We start from the raw sequence: 12,018 nt of genomic DNA on the forward strand, positions 1-12,018 counted from the left end.
ATAGTACTCAAATGAGCTTATTAATGGTATTGTTCCCTCTTGGGCACAGCAAGCAGAAGCCTGGTGCTGTTTTCTGCAGGGTAGCTAGCCACAAGGAGATGAATTATTTTCTTACGTTGCCCTTCATCTTTTCAAGGCTAAATTTTTCCACTCTTTCAATTGTTTGCTGTAAGATGTGATTGCCTCTTGTCTAAAAAGTTTTCATCATAACCTCTTTCCAGGTTGTTTTCCAGTTCCTGCCCTTTGTGTGTTAATAATGAAAAGCATGTCTAGCAAAATTAAATATTTTAGAGGCTTTCAGCATCCCATCCAGAACCTACCAAGGAGGAGCCAGGCAATAAAATCAGATGTGATGTAATGGAGGACAAGAGTGCAGGTCTCCATCCCCCTCTTCCAATTTTCCCCTCAGAGTCCTGCCCTGCTCAAACCTCACCACTATTAACACTGTTGATGAAATGGTCTCCAAAGGAAACCAACCTGCTTGCAACCTTGGTCACCAAGCTGGCATTTACTGGATGGTGATGCAAGGGCTGTGCAATGCAACAATGCTATTTACACTTTAGATCACTAGGCGGTGCCAAGGATCTGCGGAAAGCGAGAGCCACTGAAGCAGGAAAAAAAAATGGCCTTTTGCCACTCTGACAATAATGCCATTGATTGAGCCAAGCTTTTTGATGCCTTCACTGGAAGCTTAAGCTTTTGTAGGACTCCTGTTGAGTCCCTGGATGTAAGCCAAGCTTTCTTCTATTCCCCTTCCAGTGCAACCTGCCTTCTGCAAACTTAAGCTAATTACAAACTCTGATCTAGGGCAAATGTCAACATCTCTGCAATTAGCCTAGGTCTGTAGGAAGCCGGTGGCTCAAGTACTTTAAATAGGCAGGTTGCCTATTTCTATCCATGCCCATGACTATACAGAGAACGCCGCACCTCAACAGTAAAACATACAACCTACATAGAGAAGATTCTGGATTCAATTCCTAGCATTTCCAATTATGCCAAGAAAAAATGTTTTCAGAAACCTGGGAAATCCCCAGCTAATTTAGTAATGTGAAACCTGAATACAAGATAGGTTCCCGTTTCCATCCTGTTGGGAAAATCCTAGTTCCTTCTCTTTAAGGCACAGCTGTTTCATTTCTGATTTGGATTCAACCGTCACTGAAAGCATGCACTGAGGAATGTAAGGGAAGTTAAGCTCACACTGTGTAAATATGACTGTGACAAAAGCCAACGTTTTGAGTGGATACTATTCTCTTGAATTATACAACTAGTTCATGGAATCTGACAGGTGGTTAATGCAAATGGATCCCTGCCTTTTTTTTCTATGGCCAAAAAATATTTCCAATGCTGCCGATAACTGCAACATTGGGAAGATGAATGTTATGGCCTTTTCGACTCAATGGATTGAAGACCTGACTGCATTTGCCACTTATGAGCAGACATTGGACAAGCCCAATGAAATACGGAACTCATTTATACAAAACACAGGTGAAAATGAGTTATTTAAGATAAATTAGAAATACCTATGCATCTGAATCACATTCACATTAGATAAGTATATATAAAATTGTGTTAATAGGTTGACTGCTTTGTTGTATTTTTTTCACTTTTTTAAAGCACTCCATGCATTGTTTTTCTTCCACAATGTATGCATTTGTGTTCCAATTAGTTTTTCTTTTGTTGTTATTTTAAAAGCAATTTTTTAAAAAGCTCACACTTTGGCTTGAGTGAAGAGACAAATGTCACTGCCTTACCACGGAGTTCACCCAGTGCCAACCCCACAATGGCCAAAAAGCAGAAGAAAAAGTTTACAGAGTTATGACCACTTACCAACAGCGGAGCTTCACTTCTGAACAGAGACAAAGAATTGTAGGCAATCAAAGGAAATGTTACTTTGCAGAATGATGCCATGGCCTTCCCTTTCTGCTGGAAGCAGGGTTCTGGGATTCTATACGCTTTAGAAGCTTGAGTGAACAGATTTCTAGCTCGAGCAAAAATGCTGCAGCCCTTAGCTCTGCCTTCCAAGACTGCCTTAGCTTTGTCTGGACTGAAGCGGGTGAAATTCAGTATGTTCTGGAGAACCAGTAGTGGAAATTTTGAGTAGTTCGGAGAACCGGCAAATACCACCTCTGGGGTGGGAATGGAGATTTTGCAATATCCTTCCCCCAGGAGTGGGGAGGGAATGGGGATTTTGCAGTATCCTTCTCCCAGGAGTGGGGTGGGAATGGAGATGTTGCAATATCCTTCCCCCAGGAGTGGGGAGGGAAAGGGGATTTTGCAGTATCCTTCCCCCAGGAGTGGGGAGGGAATGGGGATTTTGCAATATCCTTCCCCCAGGAGTGGGGAGGGAGAGGGGATTTTGCAGTATCCTTCCCCCAGGAGTGGGGAGGGAATGGGGATTTTGCAATATCCTTCCCCCAGGAGTGGGGAGGGAGAGGGGATTTTGTAGTATCCTTCCCCCAGGAGTGGGGAGGGAGAGGGGATTTTGCAGTATCCTTCCCCCAGGAGTGGGGAGGGAATGGGGATTTTGCAATATCCTTCCCCCAGGAGTGGGGAGGGAGAGGGGATTTTGTAGTATCCTTCCCCCAGGAGTGGGGTGGGAATGGAGATGTTGCAATATCCTTCCCCCAGGAGTGGGGAGGGAAAGGGGATTTTGCAGTATCCTTCCCCCAGGAGTGGGGAGGGAATGGGGATTTTGCAATATCCTTCCCCCAGGAGTGGGGAGGGAGAGGGGATTTTGCAGTATCCTTCCCCCAGGAGTGGGGAGGGAATGGGGATTTTGCAATATCCTTCCCCCAGGAGTGGGGAGGGAGAGGGGATTTTGTAGTATCCTTCCCCCAGGAGTGGGGAGGGAGAGGGGATTTTGCAGTATCCTTCCCCCAGGAGTGGGGAGGGAATGGGGATTTTGCAATATCCTTCCCCCAGGAGTGGGGAGGGAGAGGGGATTTTGTAGTATCCTTCCCCCAGGAGTGGGGTGGGAATGGAGATTTTGCAATATCCTTCCCCCAGGAGTGGGGAGGGAAAGGGGATTTTGCAGTATCCTTCCCCCAGGAGTGGGGAGGGAATGGGGATTTTGCAATATCCTTCCCCCAGGAGTGGGGAGGGAGAGGGGATTTTGTAGTATCCTTCCCCTGCCACGCCCACAGAACCAGTAGTAAAAAAAAATTTGAATTCCACCACTGGACTGAAGGCCACTTAGTAAAAAGAGCAAGAGCGAGGCTATCTTTTCTTAACAGGGCTCTGCAAAATCTGAACTCGAGGGATAACATGCGATTTTGAGCATGTGAGAATGCATGTAACCCGTTAGGAACACTTTTAACGCAATCCATTTTTCTGGGCTTGCACTGCTGTCCCACACAACTGGCATGTAATCCTAGGAAAAGATGCATTTGGCTTCACATGTTCTCAAAGAGGTGCTATGCGTGCACCACCCACGCTTGCCAAATCACATTTTGCTCTTCAGATCTGCTCAGGTCTTATCATAAAACATGGGAAACCTCTGCAAACACCAAGTATTTATTCAGCCACACATTCCTTTTTTTTTTTTTAACCCCCTTTATTTTTTTAGAGGAGATTCAAGACAACAGACAGCCTCATTTCACAATAACTTATATAAATAAAAAAGGAGCAAAAGACATCTTAATATTTTAAAATATATCGAAGTTAAAAAAAAAAAAAAAGACAACGAAAAGAAAGACTCATCAGGAAAGGGGGCCTGTACACAGCAAAATAGCACCATCTAGGGAACCCGTAGACAGCTCCCATAGAAACAAGGATGAGGGAGAAAAGCAGCTGGGCTGCATGGAAACCAGATCAGCAACATTAATAACTTAATGTTTCTTAATTTAAAAAAAAAAAAGTTACATAGAAAGGGGAGCAAGGAGTGAAGGCCCAAGCTATCTAACCCAGACATACAGTAGCTCTGAGGTTCTTGTTCCTTCAACTGGATTTGGGAGCAAGGAAGGAAAGGAGGGACCATTTGATGAAATACAATGAGAGAAAAGTGAATCTACTCACATTAAGATGCTTGTCAAGAGGGGTTTCTTCTCGTCAAAGCATCCACACCCCCTAGACATCAGTTTGGTACCCCCCCCTCCCCCGCCCTCAGGCAGCCACATGCTTGAATGAAAGAAATGGATGGAAGGCCCACTTCACTCCTCTTTCCCGATGGATGGGAGTCCTGGTTTTGGCAAAAATCTCACATGCTTTTTAAGGGTCAAAGAGGTGGAAGGAAGGGCTTCGGTAATTTGCTAAGGCAAGCACTGCACTGCCGCTGAGGTAAAAAGGGCAGTTTGGATAGATACAAGGATGGGAAAAATCTTCCCCTGGCAAGGGCATCGTAATTAGCACCACCCCTTCCAGCCTGCAAAAGGGAGGTCAGAGCAAGAGAGTGTTTTGCTGGTGCAATCTGTGAATTGGAATCACTTACCCTTCAAGGGAGATAACCCTCTGCTTAAGTGTACCCTGGAACCCACGACAATCCTCGGTTCCATTTTCCTCCACAGCGAGTCCACCCAGTTGAATAATGGATCAACAAGACCAATTGGACTCCCTCCCACCCGCAGTGCTTGTCACCAAAGGGGATACTACTTAAAATGTGCAAAAACACCCCCCCCCCAAAGTTGACCGATGCCATTCAACCGGATGAAGATGCCCACAACCACTTTCCATCATGCCCCTCCTGCCCACCTTTTCTTCCCTTTCTGTCTCTTTTTAATAGGCAAGTCAGGTGGTGCCCTGCTGAAAAAGTCCCATTTCCCTGCTTTTAAGAATGGGCAGGGAGCTGGTGTGGAAGACACGTTATGTTCTGGTGCAGGCCATGATTTGGTTTAGAAGAATCAAGCGGGATTCTACGGGCAAGAGCTGGGCCCTCAAAGCACCAGGGCAGGAGCATGTGGCAGTGTGTCAACCCAGGAAGTCAATGCCCTCGTTCTTCCTCAAGATGCTCTCAGCCCTGACTGCCACAGGAGGATAAGCTGTCATAGAGAGAGTCACTGAGGGACTCCGAGTTCTCCAGGCCCGGCTGGCCCTCTGGACCCATATCCCTGGAACAGGCTTCTGTGCTGCCCTCTTCACCCATATCAGAAGCACTGGGGGTTCGGCTGCTGCTGGTGCTGAAAGCCGGGGAGGCCTGAGGTCCTTCTGAGGACGCCCGTCTTCTCTCGACTACATTGCAAGCCGAGCCCTGCAGAAGCAGAAAGATAGAACTGCTCAATAGAAGAAAGCCGGGGAGGCTGACCATCCTGGTTTTGGTTTTGCCCTATTTCTATCTTACAGCTACTGAGAGCCACGTGAGGTGTGGCTAGAGGGCAGGGACGAGCTCCACAACTGCATTTTGTATTTTCAACACAAGGGGGGGAAATTAACTCTTTTTTTTCATTCATAGGTCATTTAACAATCTTTCAGCAATCCTTTGGGCTTGGGACAGTTGGTGAACGAGTGGTACTTGCGACCAGTCTTCAAAGAGCCTTGATAGTACAGTGGTTTACGCACCCTGTTATTAACACAGCTGCCTGCAATTTCTGCTGGTTCGAATCTCTCCAAGGCTCAAGGTTGACTCAGCCTTCCATCCTTTCTAAGGTAGGTGAAATGAGGACCCAGTTGTGGGGGCAATAAGCTGACTTTGTATAAATATACAAAAGTATGAAGGCTATTGCTTAACGCACTGTAAGCCGCCCTGAGTCTCCGGAGAAGGGCGGCATATAAATCAAATTAAAAAAAAAAAAAAAAAAGCTTTGGCCGGCTCAGTGCTCCGAGTCACACAATGGTGATCTAGGTGGCTCAGCAACCGGCCCAGGTTTCCAACTACTGCGGTGTCCCACAATCCCATGATCACAATTTGCGACCTTCCCCCATTGGCTTCCCACAAGCAAAGTCAATGGGAAGGCCAGCAGGAAGTCAAAAGTGGTGATCACGTGAGGTCCTTGTTTAACAACAGTTAAGTGATTCACTTAACGATGGTAACCAGGAACTAGCAGCAGGATCACATGATGTTGCACATGATGATTGCAGTTTTTAGCCACGGGAAATCTGATTCCAATTACCGTAGTTAATTGAGGAGATGGCCCTCCATCTCTTCAGTTCCTGGAAAACCTAGAAACTAACACAGCAGCCGAAACAGTCTAATTGTTTATGTACTGTATTACGATTAGATTGTTATCCCACATTTTTATATATAACCCGTGGTTGGTAACATACTTAACATTCAGTTATGGATTTTGTATCCTGTTTGCATGTCTCATGGTGAACTTGCTCCTTCTTCTACACTAAAAGCTGAAAGTGGAGCCATAGCTTTGAGGCAAAGAGGAAGGAGATGCCATTGATAACTGTTCCCTATAGCATCACCCACTGCGTGATTTTGTAAAGATGTCTTAGAATGACTAGAACCACTCAGGAAAACAAAGCTTTCTATGAGATGCTTAACAACAAATCTGTCAGTGCTGGTTACCATCTTCATACACCCTTGTGGATAACATCACAAGCTTCTACAATGATTCTTAGCTTCACAAGCCCTTGGTAAACCAAATGCTGTCTGAAATCTCTCTGGTCTTTTTTGCAGTGTGGCATCTGTCTGCCTGCTGTCTTCTTTCTCCCCCCCACCCCCAAACTCATCCCTGACCCCTACCATTGCAGAACCATGGAGCTCTTCCAGCCTGTTAGGAGAACAGAGAAAGGGATCCATGCCCGCCGATGCTTTGGCATTAGGGAAAGTCCAGTTCTTGCCATGTTGAATACGCCGGGGATTGCTGGCTTCGCTGCAGAGATCTGTGTAAGAAAGATCAGGAAGTCATTACCAGTGAGCTGGGACCAACGTCGCATCTGCTTTGGGACAACACAACAGAAACAATGTGAGTCTGGATAAGGGGTGAACGTTTTGCATCTTTTAAATGCTGAACGAACTATATTTTAAAACATTAGGTTTACATTTTATGATATTTGATCCGCATCAGGAATAGGATTCCAAATGACATTGTACATTTCTGCTGAAATGACCTGCACAAATTAGTGACAAATATTCAGAAAGTAAGAGAACATCCTGATTTTTCTATCAGTTAAGGACAGAACGACTTAAGAGTCTTTCTTCTGGTTTTTCATACCACTTCAGTATCTTAGAAATACACAAATCAACATCTGGCCGATTCTTTTCATTGCATAGGACTGTCTGGCCTTCTAAGTTCCATGCATGGAAAATTGTCTCACAGAAGAAAAACTATGGATCCCTCTAAATCAGAATTGTAAACTGCGTCCCTTTGACCAGCTTATAGTCCTTCTAACCCTAACCCTAAAACTACTCGGCGAAGAATTTAAGCCAAACGATCCCTTTAAGTATTGAAGAACAATATAAATGAAATCGGTTGAGCGCCACTGGTAAAGGCACATTAGCAAAACGTCTGCTTGTGGAATACATGTGTACATATATACGGTTTCAGAAAAAGAGAACAATACATAGGTTCTTTGGTTAGATCTCTTTCAAATGGTACGAACCTTGCAGGCAGCCTCTGCGATCATGGTGGCTGAGGGCTGGCTCTGCACTGGTTAAGATGCCATGGAAAGCTGGCATGCTTTGGTGCTTGCTAGGCCCCATCAGGTCCTCTGCGCTTGGCACTTCCCTTTCCAGCGTTCGGGCTTTGCGGGGCACTCTGGTGACAGGTGGGGGACCTCTAGGTGGGAGAGGTCCTGCTGGTGGAGGATCCAACCGAGGTCTCAGTTTCGGGACACTCTTGCAGGGCATCCCACTGCAGTAGTCAGGAGGGGGGAATGTGCCAATGCCGCTGTCCAGAGTCCGTGTCAAGGAGCTACACACTGTGGACATAAACCAGAAACTACAGGTAGTCCTTGAGTTATGACCACAATTGAGCCCAAAATTTATGTTGTTCAAGTGAAACATTTGTTGGTCCCCTAAGAGCAGGGGTCGGCAACCTTAAACACTCAAACAGCCACAAAGATCCTAACTGGAAGCCCCCCATTCAATTCTGGAGCCGACTGGAAGTCCGGTTCTCCCACCATAGAGTCTCCTCCTAGTGCGGCATCCTTTTTCCTCTACCTGTCCTAACCGAAAGCCCTATCAATTGTGGAGCCAACTGGCAACAGGCAGTAGAGGGATGAAAGAGCCACATGTGGCTCCAGAGCCGTGGGTTGCTGACCCCTGCCTTAGAGCAACAGTCCCAACCTTTCCAGTTCTGCGGACCAGCAATGGGGGAAGCCGGGGGGGGGGGGAGGGGAAATCAGAAGGAGATGGATTCGCACGAGGGCCAACCGCTTGTGTGGCCCAGGGGTTGGGGACCCCTGCCTTAGAGCAACAGTCCCAACCTTTCCAGTTCTGCAGACCAGCAATGGGGGAAGCCGGGGGGGGGGAGGGGAAATCAGAAGGAGATGGATTCGCACGAGGGCCAACCGCTTGTGTGGCCCAGGGGTTGGGGACCCCTGCCTTAGAGCAACAGTCCCAACCTTTCCAGTTCTGCAGACCAGCAATGGGGGAAGCCGGGGGGGGGGGAGGGGAAATCAGAAGGAGATGGATTCGCACGAGGGCCAACCGCTTGTGTGGCCCAGGGGTTGGGGACCCCTGCCTTAGAAGTGAAGCAAAGCAGAAGACAGAGATGTAATTCAATGGTCAGCCACCTTTTAAGACATTCGCCATGTGATTTTCCACAATAAAAAAAAATTAAACATTGTTTTAAAAATTAAGAAGTTAAAAAAAAATTCTAAATAATGAATGGGCTCCCACCTTTGAGATATGGGAAGTTTTTGATTTTTTAAAAAATATTTGAGCAGCCCACCATGTAGGTGAGTTTGCAACTGCTGTAATTGTGGACAAATGTTGCTGATTCTCCAACACAACATGTTAGTTATTCCGTCCTCACTGCCTTTTCTAATGTTCAACAGTGCATATGTCTCCACCCACTTTCTTCTGTCCTCTTTCCACAATTAGGAAGAAAATCCAGGAAACGGGATTTCCAACCATCTTTACACAAATACCTGATTTTCTTCCACATCTATGCTCTGTGAAGAATGACATGTCGGCAAGCATTACCTAATTGTTGTGCTTTTTAAATTCAATGTCTAACGTTCTGTCAACATCTAGATGTTCTAAACTTTTGACTCCCAGGATTCTCTTGATATCATTGGTATCAATCACACTGATGGGAGAATTATGGGAACTGTAATTCAGGTCAAAGGATATGAAGTGGCAGAGAACTGCATTACATAGGATAAAAATTCTCACCCCCATTTTTATCATCTCATAATTGGAACGAAGCCACCAGACCCCACTACAGATAGGATATGCATTTCCTTTCTAGGAAGCAATTCTCTGTGGTAGTAATTTCCTGTGTAAACTTGGGAGTACAATTCATGGAAGCTTGTGTGGAATCCTGGGAATATCCTTGACAGGACTTCATTCTCCTTGTGGAAGAAATAAACTTGATTTTTTTTTTTTACTGCATTTCAACAGTACTGGTCCCCAAAGACCATCCTATGCTAGCTGCTAAGTTAAAATAACAGCTCCTTTGCCAACCGCCAGCCGATCCCTTCCGCTTTCCTTGGAGCTCACCGGCAAAGTGCTGGGAGGTCACCAGTTCAGCCAAGCTGTCATCGGATGGCAGCTCTTCCCGCAAGGCAGCTTCGTGAAGCTACAGGGGAGACAAAGGAGACAAGAATGAGTCCTCTGGCAGTCGAGGCATGGATGAGGGGCTTCGGGATGCTTCCCTCCCACCCACCCCTGAAACCTCACCTTGTCTGGAGCCTCCGGACAGGCATGGAGGTGCCCAACAATGCCGTTGCGTGGCGGCCGGATAAGGCGGGGATCTTTGGCATCACGCAGGCCTCTTTGTAGGCCCTGTAGCTCATTCCTCTGCTCCAGATGAGTCTCACACGGTGCCTCTTTCCCATCCACCCTGCAAGTGTAGTGGAGGTCAGTACCCTGAAGCTTCTCTTTCTTTCAATCCTTCATTGTAATGCTCTCTACATGGGGCTCCCCTTGAAGAGCACTCGGAGGCTCCAACTGGTCCAGAATGCGGCCGCGCGGGTGGTTATGGGCGCAACTCGTTGTGCCCGCGTGACACCCCTCCTGCGCGAGCTGCACTGGCTCCCAGTGGTCTTCCGGGTGCGATTCAAGGTGTTGGTTACCACCTTTAAAGCGCTCCATGGCATAGGACCCGGGTACCTTCGAGACCGTCTTCTGCCACCAATAGCCTCCCACCGACCAGTCCGCTCCCACAGAGAGGGTCTCCTCAGGGTGCCATCAGCCAAGTTATGTCGGCTGGCGACACCCAGGGGGAGGGCCTTCTCTGTGGGAGCCCCAGCCCTGTGGAATGAACTGCCCCTGGAAATACGCAAGATCTCCGACCTCCGGGTGTTTCGTTGCGCATTGAAGACCCTGTTGTTCCACCAGGCCGGGCTATCAACTTAATAATTTTAAATTGGGGTATTTTAAATTTTTGGGGTTTTAAATCAGCCAAATCTATTTAATTATTTTAATTTTTAATTATTGTTGTGTCTTGTGTTTTTAAATTGGCTGTACACCGCCCTGAGTCCTTCGGGAGAAGGGCGGTATAGAAATAAAATAATAATAATAATAATAATAATAATTATTATTATTATTATTATTATTATTATCCCCGTTTTGCAAGATCTGTAGGGTCTCCTCGCAGGAAAGAGACCTGGGACCCTCTCTAAATACTATCCCAAGAGTAGGAGAATGGATGTCCTTCACATTGTCTTCAACTACAATTTCCACAAGCCCTGCCCACTGGCCTTGCTTGCTTGGATTGGTGAGAAGTAAAACTGCCAAAACATCTAAAACAGGGGTGTCAAACTTGATTCATTGGGATTGTATTTGACCTCGAGGGGGGACGTGGCCAGGGGGCGTGGCAAGCTCGATGTCACTCATGTCAGGGACTGGGAGGGGTCCATTGTCTCCAGTGGAGGAAGGCGAGACTAGGGAGAGCGCCAAACTCTTGCCCTGCAGAGCAGCCTCACTGTCCCTCTTAGGCCACGCAGAGGACCCCCGGATGGTGGCACAGGCTGCGCAGAGCCCTAGGCAGCGGAGGGCAAGCGCCCAGCCCCGCCCTCGAGCTCCCAGGGCACTGGGACTCCACAGCCCAGCCCAGCCCAGTCCAGCCCCGCTTCCCCGAGGGTGTGCTTACCTCCTCCTCGAGGCTGCTGCTGCTGCTGTGTTCGCTCTCCTTGGCCAGGTTCCTCATGGTGTGTGCAGGAGAGCAAAGTGTGTGGGCGGCCCGCTCCCTCTCCACGCAAGGAGACCCAGCTTTGTAACCAAAGCATCCTCATTAATAGGATGGGAGACAACCAGGAGAGGTCAGGAGGAGGAAACAAGGGGATGGCGAAAGGGCAGCAGGGCTGCTGCTGGCCAAGTGCTAAGGCAGGACTTCCCTCAGATCCTCCCTCCCTCTCATTATAGTCTGCCTTCCTTCCTTCCTTCCTCCTTCTTCTTCCTTCCTCTTTCCTCCTTTTTCCTTACTTGTTCTCTTCTCATCTTTCCTTCTCTCTTTCTTTTTCTCCTTTCCTGTCCCTTCTTGGATGCTCAAATGCAAAAGGGAAAACATTTCTCCTTTTGTTTTGTTTTGTTTTGCTTTTTGTTTTGCTAGCCGTCTGTCAGTGAAAACAGATCCCAGGGGGGTACACACACACACCCGGAGCCCCGTTTTCGTCCACAACCTCTTGTAGCCAAAACAGAGCTCCGTTTTGGCTGGCAGAGGGTTGCAGCAGGCCATCGTGGCCGAAAACGGAGCCTGGGAGAGCGCGCGCAGTCCTCCTGAGTTCCATTTTTGCTGGCAGAGGCACGCGGGCCAGTCCTTCGCTGTTTCCAGGGTGGCCCTGTGGCCAGATGCAGGCCTGGAGTTTGACACCCCTGATCTAGAGGACTTGCCTCCTTTCAATACATGGCTTGCAAAGCTCAAGATGTCACTTCTTAAATCCATCTCTCAATCCATCAGAGCCAAAAATCATAACCCTCATTTTCAGGCTCCTTGATTTTAACTCTGGTTATACCATAGCTTGTCAAAG

General features: G+C 47.4%; 1 protein-coding gene across 5 annotated transcripts in view; it reads right to left on the minus strand.

The window, feature by feature from the left end:
* Positions 1–3,532: 3,532 nt before the first annotated feature.
* The window catches only part of NCKAP5L (NCK associated protein 5 like), a 57,249-nt gene continuing 48,763 nt past the window's right edge, over positions 3,533–12,018 (minus strand). For all 5 annotated transcript variants that reach the window (XM_034412300.3, XM_034412301.2, XM_034412299.3 and 2 more), the window contains exons 9-13: positions 9,728–9,890; positions 9,548–9,626; positions 7,483–7,800; positions 6,623–6,762; positions 3,533–5,182 (exon numbers count right to left, since the gene is read on the minus strand). In XM_034412300.3, coding sequence (XP_034268191.2) covers positions 4,946–5,182; positions 6,623–6,762; positions 7,483–7,800; positions 9,548–9,626; positions 9,728–9,890 — 937 coding nt within the window. In that variant the 3' untranslated portion in view covers positions 3,533–4,945. The remainder of the gene's footprint in view (positions 5,183–6,622; positions 6,763–7,482; positions 7,801–9,547; positions 9,627–9,727; positions 9,891–12,018) is intronic.

Source organism: Pantherophis guttatus, chromosome 2, assembly GCF_059756535.1.
Source record: "Pantherophis guttatus breed Tessera chromosome 2, ASM5975653v1, whole genome shotgun sequence".
Taxonomy (NCBI): domain Eukaryota; kingdom Metazoa; phylum Chordata; class Lepidosauria; order Squamata; family Colubridae; genus Pantherophis; species Pantherophis guttatus.